A 13,797-nucleotide genomic window follows, 5' to 3' on the forward strand; every position below is an offset into this window, starting at 1 on the left:
CAGTTTCCTGCAGATCCAGGAAACCTACCTCTACTGGCAGATTTGGAAGGAACAGAGAGAAGACTGAAGAGTCATCAGCTGCTTAATTTTTCCAGCTCCCAGAGATCCAGGCCTTTCTTTTCTTTTCTTTCTTTCTTTTTTTTTTTTTAAGATTTTATTTAATTGACAGACCGAGATCACAAGTAGGCAGAGAGGCAGGCAGAGAGAGGGGGAAGCAGGCTCCCTGCTGAGCAGAGAGGCTAATACGGGGCTCAATCCCAGGACCTGAGATCATAAACAGAGCCGAAGGCAGAGGTTTAACCCTCTGAGCCATCCAGGTGCCCCAGATCCAGGCCTTTCTGAAGGAGTTTCCTCAGACAGAACCCTCCCTGCACAATGCCCTTTGCAGCCTCCCTGGCTGAGCTCCAAGCCGAGGCCAGCTGCCCCATCTGCCTGGATTACCTGAGAGACCCAGTGACCACTGACTGTGGGCACAACTTCTGTAGCTCCTGCATCCACCAGCGCTGGGAAGACCTACAGGACATCCTCCCCTGTCCCGTCTGCTTCCACCACTGTCCTGACAGGAACTTCAAGAGGAACGTGCAGTTAGGTCATGTGACCGATTTGGTCCAGCAGCTTCCCGCCAGGAGGAGCAAGAGGAGACTGCAGGAAGGGAAAGCCCTGTGTGAGCAGCACGGTCAGCCTCTGACCCTGTTCTGTGAGAAGGACCTGGAGCTGCTGTGTCCCCGGTGCAAGGTCTCCTCCGGCCACCGGGGCCACCCCCTGACACCCATCGAGGGAGCTGCGGCTGACCACAGGAAGAAGCTCAAAAGCTACATGGAGCCCTTGAAGAAGCAGCTTGAAGACACTGAAAAGGGGTTAGAAATGCAAGTCTCAAATTTATTTGAGTTGAGACAGAGGGTGGAAAATCGAAAACATAAACTGCATGCTGATTTTGAACAATTTAAGCATTTCTTGGGAAAGGAGCAGGGTGCAGTCCATATTCGGTTACTAATTGAAGAGAATCGTGTTGAAGAAAAAATAATTGAAAGCAAAAACCAAATGTCAGACCACCACTCCACACTAAGGAGTCTGCTTAGTGAAATAACAGACAAGTGTTTGCAGACAGACCTAGATTTACTGACGGGTATTGAAAGTATCCACAACACCTATGAACGCCTACAACCCCCAGTGGCCTTTTCATATAAATTAAAGAAGGAGGTATGCAGTCTCCCCCCACAGTATTTTGGCCTGCAGAAAATGATCAGCGCATTTCAGGTAGATTTGACCCTAGATCCCGAAACTGCTCACCACACTCTTCTTATCTCACAAGACAGGAAAACTGCAACATTTCAAATGATGAAACCAAGTCATGCTAGCAATCCCCGAACATTTACTTCTTACCCAGCTGTCCTGAGTTGTGAGGGATTTGATGGGGGCAGGCGTTTTTGGCAGGTAGAAGTAAGAGGCACAGGGGAATGGTCCTTAGGTATGTGTAAGGAAGCTTTCCCCAGAAATGGTCTTCTTTCCCCAACCCCAAACAACGGCTGCTGGCAAATTCAGTTCTGGACTAGTACATTTGGCACAGAGGATTCAGGAAACCTACGACAGATTGGCATTTTTCTGGACTATGAGTTAGGAGAAGTTTCATTTTACAATATGAGTAATAGATCACATTTATATACATTCAGTGAAGTTTTTACAGAAAAACTTATGCCTTATTTCTCTATTAGACCTTCTTCAGAATCACTCTCAATAAGTATAGTCAAAGATGAATCCTGAACCACCTTGTAAAGCATCCTATGTGGTCCATTTTCTTCCTATGTTTATAGAAAATACTTGTAATAAAGAGTCTGAGTTCATTTTTGATGTTTGAAGCTGATGTCTTTTTAAAAATATTTATTTTAGAGAGAGAGAAACTAAGTAGGGGGGAGGGACAGAGAGAATCCCTAAGCAGACTCCCCGAGGAGCTCAGAGCCCAAGGGTGGGTGGAGGGCAGTGGGGGCTTGATTCCATGACCCTGAGACTGACCTGAGCCAAAACCAAGAGTCAGGCTCAACTGGCTGAGCCACCCAGGTGCCCCTGAAGCTAATGTCTTTTAAGCCTCTTAAAGCCTCTCTGGCTTCACCCTCTGCCCCACACCTGGATAAGCTGTAAGGACAGACTAGGTGTCCCTTCATGGGCTTGGTGGGATGATTCTAACCAAGCAAGGTCCCACTGCAGAGAAACTTTTACCACCCGCTCCATACCTCCCCTAAACCACCAAAAGACCCCTAGCTAGTCGTTTTTCTCCCTTCTCTCAGGCCATTTTTGGATTGGTAGCCATCCTGGTGTCCACATAAAGTCAGTAAGTGAGTAATAAACCATCTGATACTCTCCTGCTGTGTTTGTGGCCTGGGAGTGAAGGCAAGCCGCCCCAAAATATACCAAATTGCATATTGATTATTTCAAATTAAAGCTACTTAAAACACAGCTTATGCAAGGACGACACTCAGACTTTCCCGTTCCCCTGAAAGCAGGAAATGAATCTCTTGTGAAAGATACCCACACTATACCAGGAGATAAGGAGACATCCTTATCACCAGAGATGGGAAAGTTCAAGCCAAGAAGGCTATATAAGGTAACCCTTGTTAATTTTCACCAGTTTTACTACTGTAGCCCAAATTCTGTTTAGAATTACTTACTAATTGAAACTCCCCAGCATAACTTTTTTTGTCCTGTCAACTCCTCACACACTTAATGTCTCCTTATGTAAAATGTATTTTTAAAAATGCCTGCTTTGGTCATGTCTTTGGGATTTAATTTTAATATAGGGCCTCCATGCACACATAATAAAATTTTGTGTTTTTTCCTCCTGTTCATCTGTCTCATGTCAGTTTAATTCTTAGTGGGCTAAGAATTAGTGGACTAAGGAAGACCCTGATGATAGAGAAGAATTTTTCCTTCCCTTTAGTAGCATCAGCAATCTTGATCCCAAAGCCAGATTTTGAGGGATGGGGTGGGGTTCTGTCTATATGCAGTGACTGTAACAGTATTTAGAATATTATATAATCCCAGGTTAATTCTTAGGAGACTCTGATCCTAAGAAGCATGGTATATTTGCTTTTGTTTTCCAACTACCATAAGACATCCCTTTTTTCTAAAATTGTAATAATGTATTTGTGATTCCTTAATTTTTCTGGGAAAGGTACGGGAATATATTGCAATTGGTTTTGCATTTCCAATATTTACAAATAAAAGTTTTACACTACCAGGGCACCTGGGTGGCTCAGAGAATTGAGTCTCTGCCTTCGGCTCGGGTCATGGTCTTAGGGTCCTGGGATCGAGCCCCCCGCTTCGGGCTCTCTGCTCAGTGGGGGACCCTGCTTCCCCCCCACCCCCCACCTGCCTCTATGCCTACTTGTGATCTGTCAAATAAATAAAACCTTTAAAAAAAAAAGTTTTACACTACCAGTTCTTCAAAAAAAAAAAAAAAACTACCACAAATATATTCCCTTTGTCTTTACATTGAGGCAGTGAATATTTTAAAATGATAGAAGAAATAGATCTACTCAAGAAATGCATATATCAGAAATATCTCTAGATGTGCATAAGTGTAAGAAAAGCAAAGACACAGCATGTTTTACTGTAACATAAATGAAGAAACAAAAAATTCCTATGCTTATATATTTATATATTAATGGTATGTTCCCAGAAAGATCCAGAAAAAACTTAAGAATCATAATGCTTAGCAGCCTGATGACCTTGGCTGAGAAAGCAATTTCTCTTCCATTCTGTCCTTGAATAGATGGACAGTGATATACACTGAGGAAGTCCATAAACCATATACAGTTTCTGTTTCTCCACTCTCTGCACTGTCAGTTCTCTCATGGTGGGGACTCCTAATGGGATCTTTGCATCCCAGGCTTCTGGTTTAGTGCCTCACATGTGGTGAGAGCTCATAAAAAGTCTGATGCATGAGCTATTAAATGAGATGCTGGGAATCACCCCACTTCTGAGTAACCTGTTAGATTGAGAAGGTGCATTCTGAGGCCAGTCAGCAAGATCAAGTTCTTGAGATATCAAAAAAACTAAACTTCAGGGGTGCCTGGGTGGCTCAGTGGGTTAAGCCTCTACCTTCAGCTCAGGCCATGATCTCAGGGTCCTGGCTCTCTGCTCAGCTGGGAGCCTGCTTCCCCCTCTCTCTCTGCTTGCCTCTCTGCCAACTTGTGATCTCTCTCTGTGTGTGAAATAAGTAAAATAAAATCTTAAAAACAACAACAACAAAAAAACTATACTTCAGGTAGAACCTATTTCAGTGTTGGACACTTCCATCCACATCCCCTGTCGTTAGGCTCCAGGGATAGCCTTCCCTCTGAATTTCAGTGCCATCAAACCAGCAACTGTGGCTCACTGGATTTCTCCTAAGCAGTGACAATGAGCAGAGAAACAGTATTTGTCCTTTGTCTAACCTTCATTTCTAGTAAAGATACACATGAAGATAAACCTTCCATTTTTTTACTAGGCTTACTACAAAAAACAGGCCCTACCTATGAATGCTGTAATCATTGCTAGTTTCTAAGAAGCAACGACTTACCACTCTCCTGCTCCTGTTCTTTTTTTTATTTTCTTCCATCTTTTTTATTCTCTTCTCTTCCCTTCCTCTTCCCTCCTCCTTCTTTCCGTCCCCATTTCCTTCTTTCCTGTTTAGAATCCAAATATACTAATAGTGATACCTACGCATAATTGAGTTCGATGCATTATCTTCTTTTTTTTTTTTAAATATTTTATTTATGTATCTGACAGGCAGAGATCACAAGTAGGCAGAGAGAGAGAGGAGGAAGCAGGCTCCCTGCTGAGCAGAGAGCCCAACGCGGGGCTCGATCCCAGGACCCTGGAATCAAGACCTGAACCGAAAGTAGAGGCTTTAACCCACTGAGCCACCCAGGTGCCCCTGATGCATTATCTTCTAACATCTTACTTGAAAAATGAGGATTTAGGGCAATCCCTTATCAGTCTCTGACCCCTCCTATATTAGCTATTTCCTTAAAAAAATTAATTTTCTATCTTTATATTACTTTTTAAATTTTGTATTAGTTTTCTAGGGCTGACATAACAAAAACCACAGCATGGGTGGCTGTAAAACAAATTTATTTTCTCATTTCTCTCAAGACTAAAATTCCAAGATCAAGCTATACAACAGATTTGGTTTCTCCTGAGAACTCTCCCCTTGTTTATAGATGCAAACTCTCATCTTCTCCACATTTGGTCTTTATTTCTATGTGTACCGTCATCCCTAGGGTCTCCTCCTCTTATAAGGACACAAGACATACTTGATGAAGGTTGCATTTTTATGACCCCATTTTACCTGAATTACCTCTTTCAAGGCCCTCTTTCTAATATATAGTCACATTCTAAGGTACTAGTCGTTAGAGCTTTAATATATGCATTGGGGATGAACACATACTTCAGTCCATAACATATCTGAAGACTATTCAAATCTGAACTATGCAAGATATACTGATTACTTTCCTGTTCTGTGCACATAGTATTCTTCCACTGTTTATCATTGTCTCAAGTATTTTTTTTTAAGATTTTATTTATTGTCTCATGTATTTTCTTTTTTCTCCACCTCCTTGTGTTTATTTTATTCCTAAACTATATCCAAAATTGTCTGGACACTCCCTTAATTCAGTCACATACACCTGGCCTTCCAGCACTTGGGTCTTGTAGGAGCCCCGTGGGGAGCCTCTGACCCGCTCTGATCCAGAGGAGCTGCTCCCTAGGCTGTTGCCCAGACGTCATCTCGAGGAGTCCTTTGGTGTCTCCCTTGAGGTGCTTTCCCTTTCCCAGCTTGCCAGGTGCTTTTCCTTCAGAGGTCAGTCCCTTGCCCTGGTGGATTATATTTTTCAGCAGCTTCCAGGGGAATGAAGTGTGGGACAGAAAAGTTTGGAGTTCTTGTGTGAATGCAAGTCTTCAGTCTATCCCTATGTTTAATGAAAAATTTGTGGAGATTAATTTAGAAGAATAACAGCATTTTTTACAGTGGAGAGTCCTCTGGCAGGCATCGCCTTCACTAAGTGACCCCAGTTTCTGTTTCCAGTAGTGATGGTCACCAATAGCACGTGTCTTTTGATGTGGTTCACCAAGTATTTAGCATCACTTCTCTGCTAATCCTGCTAAGAGGCAGACCTGAACCAAATCATGAGGGAACATCAGACAAACCTATCTGAAGGACAATCTACAAAATAACTACCCTCTACTCTTCAAAGAGATCAATGTTATGAAACAGACAGATGGACTCAAAACCCTTCCAGATCAAAAGCGACTAAGGAGATGTGAAATACACTACTTGCTCTGGCTTTCTCCAGCATTATAACTAAGTTCCTTCAATATTCCTACACCAATATCTTATACGTATATAAATATATAAAGAAACACTCTTTAGTTTGTATTCATACCAATAGGAGCAAGTTTGTGCAGTATTCTACATGTTGCTTTTTTCACTAGAATATATCTAGAGTTTTTTTCATAACCATCTATGTAGATTGATGTCATCTATTTTTTAAGCTTTTATAGCTTCTTCCATGAAAAGCCTGAATGAGATTTAGATTTACGGTAGGTTCTTTTTTTTTTTTTAAGTCTGAGTAATTATTTTAGAATTGTGAAAGGGTTTGTATTGATTTTCATACCTCCCTTATAAAATAGGAATAGCAAATACCACAATACAGGTAATTTTCTAGAAATAGAATGACAAGAATGTCTTTTGGCAGCTGGAAAAAAAAGTAATAAAACCACAGTGGGGCATAAACCTATAGGGTGGGAAAGACCTACCCACTCACCTAATGAGATGTGAACTGATTAAAGAAGTGACCGTTCCTTTCATTTCAAGGTTGGCTATTCCACCTTACAACCCTTACCACCTTCTCCATTCAGTGATCCCAAGGTAGGTGAAGCTGTTAACAGTGCAGAACTCTTCACTCCCCCGCCTTTTGGAAGAGGAAGTGCTGGTGAGGCTTTTAAAACTAATCTCCAGGGAGTACACCTTAGTTTGACCCTCAACTTGCTCAAAGGAGTAAAAATACTAAGAATCTGAAAAGCCTGCCATTGGACATTAGATGCCCAACCTAAGCCAACAATGCCATCATGGCTGAGGGAGGGCACAGCCTCAGGACCTCCTCCCCAGGTCGTCTTCCGAGCAGGGTCATTGAGCATGCGCAAGCCGACAACCAACCCCCTTCCAGGGGAACAGCCAACCACCAAGCAGGATACATCGGCGCCGCTGGCCCGGGAGCTGGCCGCTTGAGGGTGTGTCGGCGTCTCTGTCTCTCTCTCAGGCTGGTGCCCGCCTCGTGTGTCGTCCGTTTCTCGGAGGTCTGAGCTGCGTGCTCCAGGTCAGACAAAAGGGCAAGAGGAGGGGCCAAGCAAGTCTTTTTCTGAGGTTTGGGTGAGCAGAGGCTTCCTGAGTGTCCCCTGGGCTCTAGAACTCGGGGTTGCGGCTTGCCCACACTTGAGTTTCCTCAGGCTCGTGGAAAGCCTTTTTAAGAAATACTGACTCCCAGGCCCTTCCTCAGACCCATTAATGGAGGTGTTAGGACTGCGTTGACTGGACTTCTAAAGAGCTTCTGTCTGTGGCCTGTTGGAGAAGTGCTAAGGAGATCCTGACGGCATTATTGTTGGGACTGTTAGGGGAAGATCCACCTCCCACAGCGCCAGCATCTCCCCGGCCGACTGGCCCATCCTCTGGCCCTCACAGGAGTTTTGCAGGTAAGGAACTATCATTCACATTTTACAGATGTGAAATTTTGCTCAGGTAGGTTAAGTATCAAGTAAGGTCACAGCAAGTCGTATCTTGGCTGTTCGAACCTACCGCAAGACTCTCTTTTAGCTTCCTATTTATTCAGCCTACACTACGAATAGCCATAAGAATAAGAATAGGTAGTACAATTTTGAGGGAAAACATGGGAGAATTCAGATCATGAACTATACACTCCAATGTCGTGTCATTAACCAAACGTTAACAAAAATAAATGTAAAATCTCATCTGAGTTGTGTGGTAGGAAAGATACGTGGAGCCAGAAAACAGGAGTTCTCTGAGATGTTGGTGTCCTCTGAGCGTTATTGTGAGACTAATGAAAAGCTATTCCGGTGCTTGAAATGGGACAACAATAGTATTCTATTTGAGTTCAGAAAGCATAGAATTAGGGGATTGGTAAAGGGAATGGAGTAAGGGGGGTAATAGTTAGAGGCTTATGTTTGTAGCTTCAAATAGGAAAATGAAAACTTGGTTTTGGCCTCAGTCTGGAAGATGAGTTAGGTAAGACAGTTAGTTACGTGGGTGGGGAGGATCCACTAGGAACTAGGGTTTGGAAACAGTCACCCACCTCTTTATTTTAAATGATACACTCTTTTTTTAATTTTATTTTTTATTTTTTTTATTTTTTATTTTTTTTTAAAGATTTTATTTATTTATTTGACAGAGATCACAAGTAGATGGAGAGGCAGGCAGAGAGAGAGAGGGAAACAGGCTCCCTGATGAGCAGAGAGCCCGATGTGGGACTCGATCCCAGGACCCTGAGATCATGACCTGAGCCGAAGGCAGCGGCTTAACCCACTGAGCCACCCAGGCGCCCCAATACACTCTTTTAAAAGCAAAATAATTGGTGGTGCCTGAGTGGTTCAGTTGGTTAAAATCTTCCAACTCGGGACGCCTGGGTGGCTCAGTTGGTTAAGCAGCTGCCTTCCGCTCAGGTCATGATCCCCGCTGGGATCGAGTCTCACATGGGGCTCCTTGCTCGGCAGGGAGCCTGCTTCTCCCTCTCCTCTGCCTCTGCTGCCACTCGGCCTGCCTGTGCGCGCTCTCTCTCTCTCTCTCTGGCAAATAAATAAATAAAATCTTAAAAAAAAAAAAAAATCTTCCAACTCCTGGTTTTGGCTCAGGTCGTGATCTCATAGGTCATGGGATCTGGGATGAGCCTCCGCAAGGTCCACCCTCAGCCGGCAGTCTGCTTGTGGATTCTCTTTGCCCCTCCATCTGCAGCTAGGCACTCTTTTTTGTCTCTCAAATCAGTAACAAAGCTTGCAAACAACTAAGATATTCTTCAGTAGGTGAGTGCATAAATAAACCGGGACACATCCGGAAAAGGGACTCCTGTGCTGTGTCAAAAAGAAGTAAAGTGCTTAGCTGTTAACTTTTCTTGTTCTTTTGTGTCTGAGGTACTTGGCACACCTCTTCAGAGAAGGAAGAGGTAGACCAGACAAAGAGTGGTGGGCGGCAAAGCAAAGTTTATCCAGCCATAATACAAAGCTCCTAAAGTGGGAAGGGACCCAAAAGGGTTGCCAGTTTGGAGATTAGATCTAGGAGTTTTTAGGAGCTGGTTGGGGGCTGCTTTAATCTGATTAACCCTCCAGGCATCTGTCACCCATTCAGGTTTTTGCATTCTACCTATCACGTGGGGAAGAGTGGTGGGCTCCTTCCAGAATGGTGTAAGATCCTTTTAAGGTTGGTTTCCTGTTAGGGTGGGGGGCCGTTGTCCCTGCCTACCTCTCTTACAGTTATCCTTCAATAAAGCCATGCAAAGACATGGAGGAACCTTAAATACACAGCACTAAGTGAATGGAACCAATCTGGAAAGGCTACATATTGTATAATTCCGACCATATAACACTGTAGAAAAGGCAGAACTGTGGAGACAGGAACAATTGCCAGGGGTTGGGGTGAGGGTGGGAAGAAGAGAGCACAGAGGATTTTTAGGGCAGTGAAAATGCACTGTATGCTCTTCTGTTGGATGGATACATATTATACATTTGCCCAAATACATGAAATGTACAACATCAAGAATGAGCTCTAAACTGTGGACCTTGGGTGATTATGGTAAATCACCATAGGTTTATGAGTTAGAACAAATGTACCACAGTGGTAGGGGATGTTGATAATAGGGGAGGTTGTGTACATGTGGGGGCAGTGGGTATTTGGGAAATCTCTGTACCTTCCTTGCAGTTTTGCTGTGAACCTAAAGCTGCTCTAAAACGTAAAGTCTAACTATAAAAACAAACAACAAAACAGAACAAAAGAAGTTTGGAAGAGGAACTGAATCATTGTACTAGCGGGCTCTTGGCTTAGTGACTGGCTCTTCATAGACTCTCAGTAAATCTTTGCCAATAAGTAAAACCCAGCTCCCCTTTAGCATCTGGTGCTTTGGGGAAAGCTCCTCCACCGCCTTGAGCCTCAGCCTGCTCCTCAGGAAACAAATGGATGTGGGGATGGGCAGTTTGGAAGGTCCTTTCCTCAGCTGTGAACCAGGTGCACTAGAACAGGCATCTGCTGAAGAACTGGTCTCCCCATCCTTCTGGGATCTACCTTTCTCAGGACCCTGCTCCCCCCAGTCTTCTCCCTTTCAGTCAGTGGCAGCTCCTGTCTCTTCAGAGCTAGATCAAAAGCCTAGTGGTATCTCTGCTTTGTCTCCTTTAACTTCCCACAGCCACTGTCAGCGTGTTCTGTGGCCTGTGTGCTACACTCTGTCCTTGGATTATGATCTACCCTCCTGGAGACACCGGTGGACCCCCTTTCTGGCTTGCCTGGCTCTAGCCTGACCTCCCTGGCCTAAAAGAAAGACTCGGACCATCTGACCTTCTCCTGGGCCCCTGCCCCACTGAAGCCACACTGCCCTTGCCAGATCCTCTTACCAGGGCTGCACACCTACTAGCATTTTTGCCCTTCCAGCCACCCCCTGTCCCCTTCTGTCCCAGAACTTCCTTAAGTCGCTCACTTTGCCGGGAGTGGACTGTCCTTTCTCCTTTGCCCAGATCACTGCTGTGGAGACTGGACTTCGCTTGACCTTAATTACCTCCCCAGGGGCCCCTCAGTGGCCCCCCGTATGCTGGAGGGGTGAGACTGTCCCCCACTGCCTACTCTCCTGTTCTGGCATCAGACAAACAGCATGTCTAGTGAATTGGCTTAGGTCGTGCCCATTCTGGGACTCAGTGACAAATTTCCTCATGGACTGGAAAGTCAGGGAAAGCAGAGACTGAGTTGTTCGAACTTGGTGACCGGAGCCTCAGCACAGCATCTTATAGGGTCAAAATGGTGCCACAAGAGCCCAGAGGGAAAAATCTTTGACCCCTGGGGGAAAGAGGTGTGGACTCCACAGGTAGAGGGAATCTGAAGATGCCTTCAGGCAATTACTATTGACCTTAACCCTGACAGGCTGCCCAGCCCATGCTTTTATTTCTGTGGGTGAGAAGACATTCTGTCCAGCTTCCTGCCTCCCTCATCACATATAGCCATAGGTTTATCCTTCCCACACTATGGCCACATATCCCTCCCGTCTCCATTCTCTCTTTCCTGCCCACACCCTGGGTGCCTGAAATCACTGGTTTGGGGCTGACTGTGGTGGCTGGGGGTGGGGAGGGTTGGGGGGAGGAGGGGTGGTTTGTAGGAAAAGCAACAGTTTGGATTCAGATGTTAACTTGTTGGACTGCATTCTTACTCCTTCCTTCAGGCTGTGTAAGCTTGTTGGGGTGAATAATTTAATCTTCCTGATAGGGAAGGATTCAGGGACACTGAGTAAATCTCTCATCTCCTTCCTGCCTTGTCAGGAAACCAAAGGAAGAATGTAGAAAGATCTGTTTTTAAAATGCATCTATATATCAAGACCAAGAAAATACAATGAAATGTTCTAAAAGAATCTTGGGGTTGGGGAGGATTTTGACAGCCTTGAGCTTTTTCACATAGGCACTCAAAAAAGGGGCTGGGTCATGCCTAGTACAGGGCCATAAGCTGCTAGAAGTCAAGTTGAAGTTTGGTCAAACCTCTGAGTGCAGTTTCTGGAACGGAGAGTCCACGTAGATAGTGTCTGTAGTTCTCACCATACAGAAAAAAAAGTCTGGATATTCATATTTCAGAATATGATTATTTCTTGATAATAGAATTATTTCATTTTGTGTAGGTATTTTTAAACTATGACATTGTAGCAATAATATTTGTATTTCAAATAATTTCTTTTATGAAGCTCCTTACATACATCCATATTTTCCCATACTTATTTTTTTAATTATAAGAAATTTAAAATATATACATAAGTAAAGAGAATAGGATAACAAATGCTCATAATCAGTAATTCTCAGTAGTCATCCACATGTGGCCAGTCTTGTTTTATCTTCCAACTCTGGTCATGCCTCTCCCCTCTTAATGTTTAAATAATATATTATTTGAAGACTTATCACTTCATCTGAATGAACTTCAATAGCTATCTCTCTTAAAGTAATCTTTCCACTCAAAATAGAACTTGAACCATGACCCCGAGATCAAGTTCTGTGGCTGAGGCTGATAGGTGCCCCCAACCATAAAAAATCCAACCTAATACCAAGATCAGCAAATAATCCCTCTGTTTTCAGATTTTCCAAGCTGTCTCAGAGTTTTTATTTTTTACAGTTGATTTGTTCGGTATAGGGTCCAAACAAGATCTGCCCATTGATGTATTCTTATTTATGTATGTGTGTTTTTGTAATACAGATGAGAGAAACAAGATTCAAGGAAGTTAATAAGAAACTTGTCTAGGGGTGTCTGGTGGCTCAGTTGGTTGGGCATCTGCCTTTGGCTCAGGTCATGATCTCAGGGTCCTGAGATGGAGTCCCACTCCACCTCCCTGCTCAGCGGGAGGTCTCCTTCTCCCTCTGCTTCTCTCTCTTGTGGGCTCACTCACTCTCAAATAACAGAAATAATAAATCTTTTAAACAAATAAAAATGAATGAATGGGAATCCTGGGTGGTTCAGCTGGTTAAGCCTCAGACTCCTTGGCTCAGGTCATGGTCTCAGGGTCCTGGGATGGAGCCCTAAGGTGCTCTGGCCTCAGTAGGAGCAGGGAGTCTACATGAGAGATTCTCTCTCCCTCTGCCTCTCCCTACTTCTCTCTCTGAAAATACATAAGTAAATTAGTAAATAAATGAAATGAAAATACCCTACGTGGTTACTATGAGGAAGACTCAAGTTCTTAGGCCAAAGACACTTTTAAGTGCTTATAATCACAGGAACCTCCCTCCACACCTCCATCCATCCATTCCATCCCTTGTCCATGCCCCTCCCACTTACAGGAAGAACCGCCTTTGCGAGGTAGAGCCCTCTCCACTGCCCCTTCCCAGAGCTAATGCGGGTTTCCCTCCTAGAATGGTTCTCTGCTCAAATGAAGGGGCGTTAGTGGAGGCTGCTGCTGCAGGTAGGCCTGGAGATGGGAGGATGTGGGCGTAGGAGGCTGGAGCGGGAAGTCTGTGGGCCCCTGAGTTAGTACCTGGAAGAGACTGCGCCTGGAGAGCGCACCTGGTCAGGAATGACACTCGGGCTTGGCTTATTTCAAATCTGTGTTAAGTGTTCCCTCTCTCTCAAACAACCTTGCACGGAATCACCTGAAATGCTTGCTACACACACAGTACCGAGGTCCCACCTTGTCCTAAAGGGGAATTAATATCTGTGTGTGACAAAGCCCAGAGAGGGGTGGGTCTGACATTGAATGTGGAACTCTATACAGGTGTCTTGGTGAAAAGTGGTTTGTGGTGGGGAAAGTGGAGGGCTAAGAGCCATGGGCCTCTGTACGCCTGATTCTGAAGCCCTGCATGGCCTTGGTCTTTAATCATTCTGCTTTCTTAACAGAGCAGACTTAAGTCTCAGGTTAAGTAGTTTACCCCAAGTCACAGCTTGTAAAGGGAGCACCAGGAATCTAATTCAATAAACATTTAATGAGTTCCTGAGCTGGATGTTTAAAGGTCATTTAGCATAAATAAGGATACAGCCTTACTGTTTCTGGTGGTTAGTGTGGAAGACAGCAGGACCTCAAAGAAAACCAC

The 13,797-nt window shown here is 44.3% G+C and overlaps 1 protein-coding gene across 1 annotated transcript; it reads left to right on the forward strand.

Moving 5' to 3' along the window:
- The first annotated feature begins 303 nt into the window (after positions 1 to 303).
- LOC116869532 (putative tripartite motif-containing protein 75) lies at positions 304 to 1,761 on the forward strand. The gene has a single exon (XM_032860892.1). The coding sequence runs from the start codon at positions 376 to 378 to the stop codon at positions 1,759 to 1,761; it is 1,386 nt and encodes a 461-aa protein (XP_032716783.1). The 5' UTR covers positions 304 to 375.
- Positions 1,762 to 13,797: the final 12,036 nt, after the last annotated feature.

Source organism: Lontra canadensis, unplaced genomic scaffold (assembly GCF_010015895.1).
Source record: "Lontra canadensis isolate GAN:19392208 unplaced genomic scaffold, GSC_riverotter_1.0 scaffold1, whole genome shotgun sequence".
NCBI lineage: Eukaryota > Metazoa > Chordata > Mammalia > Carnivora > Mustelidae > Lontra > Lontra canadensis.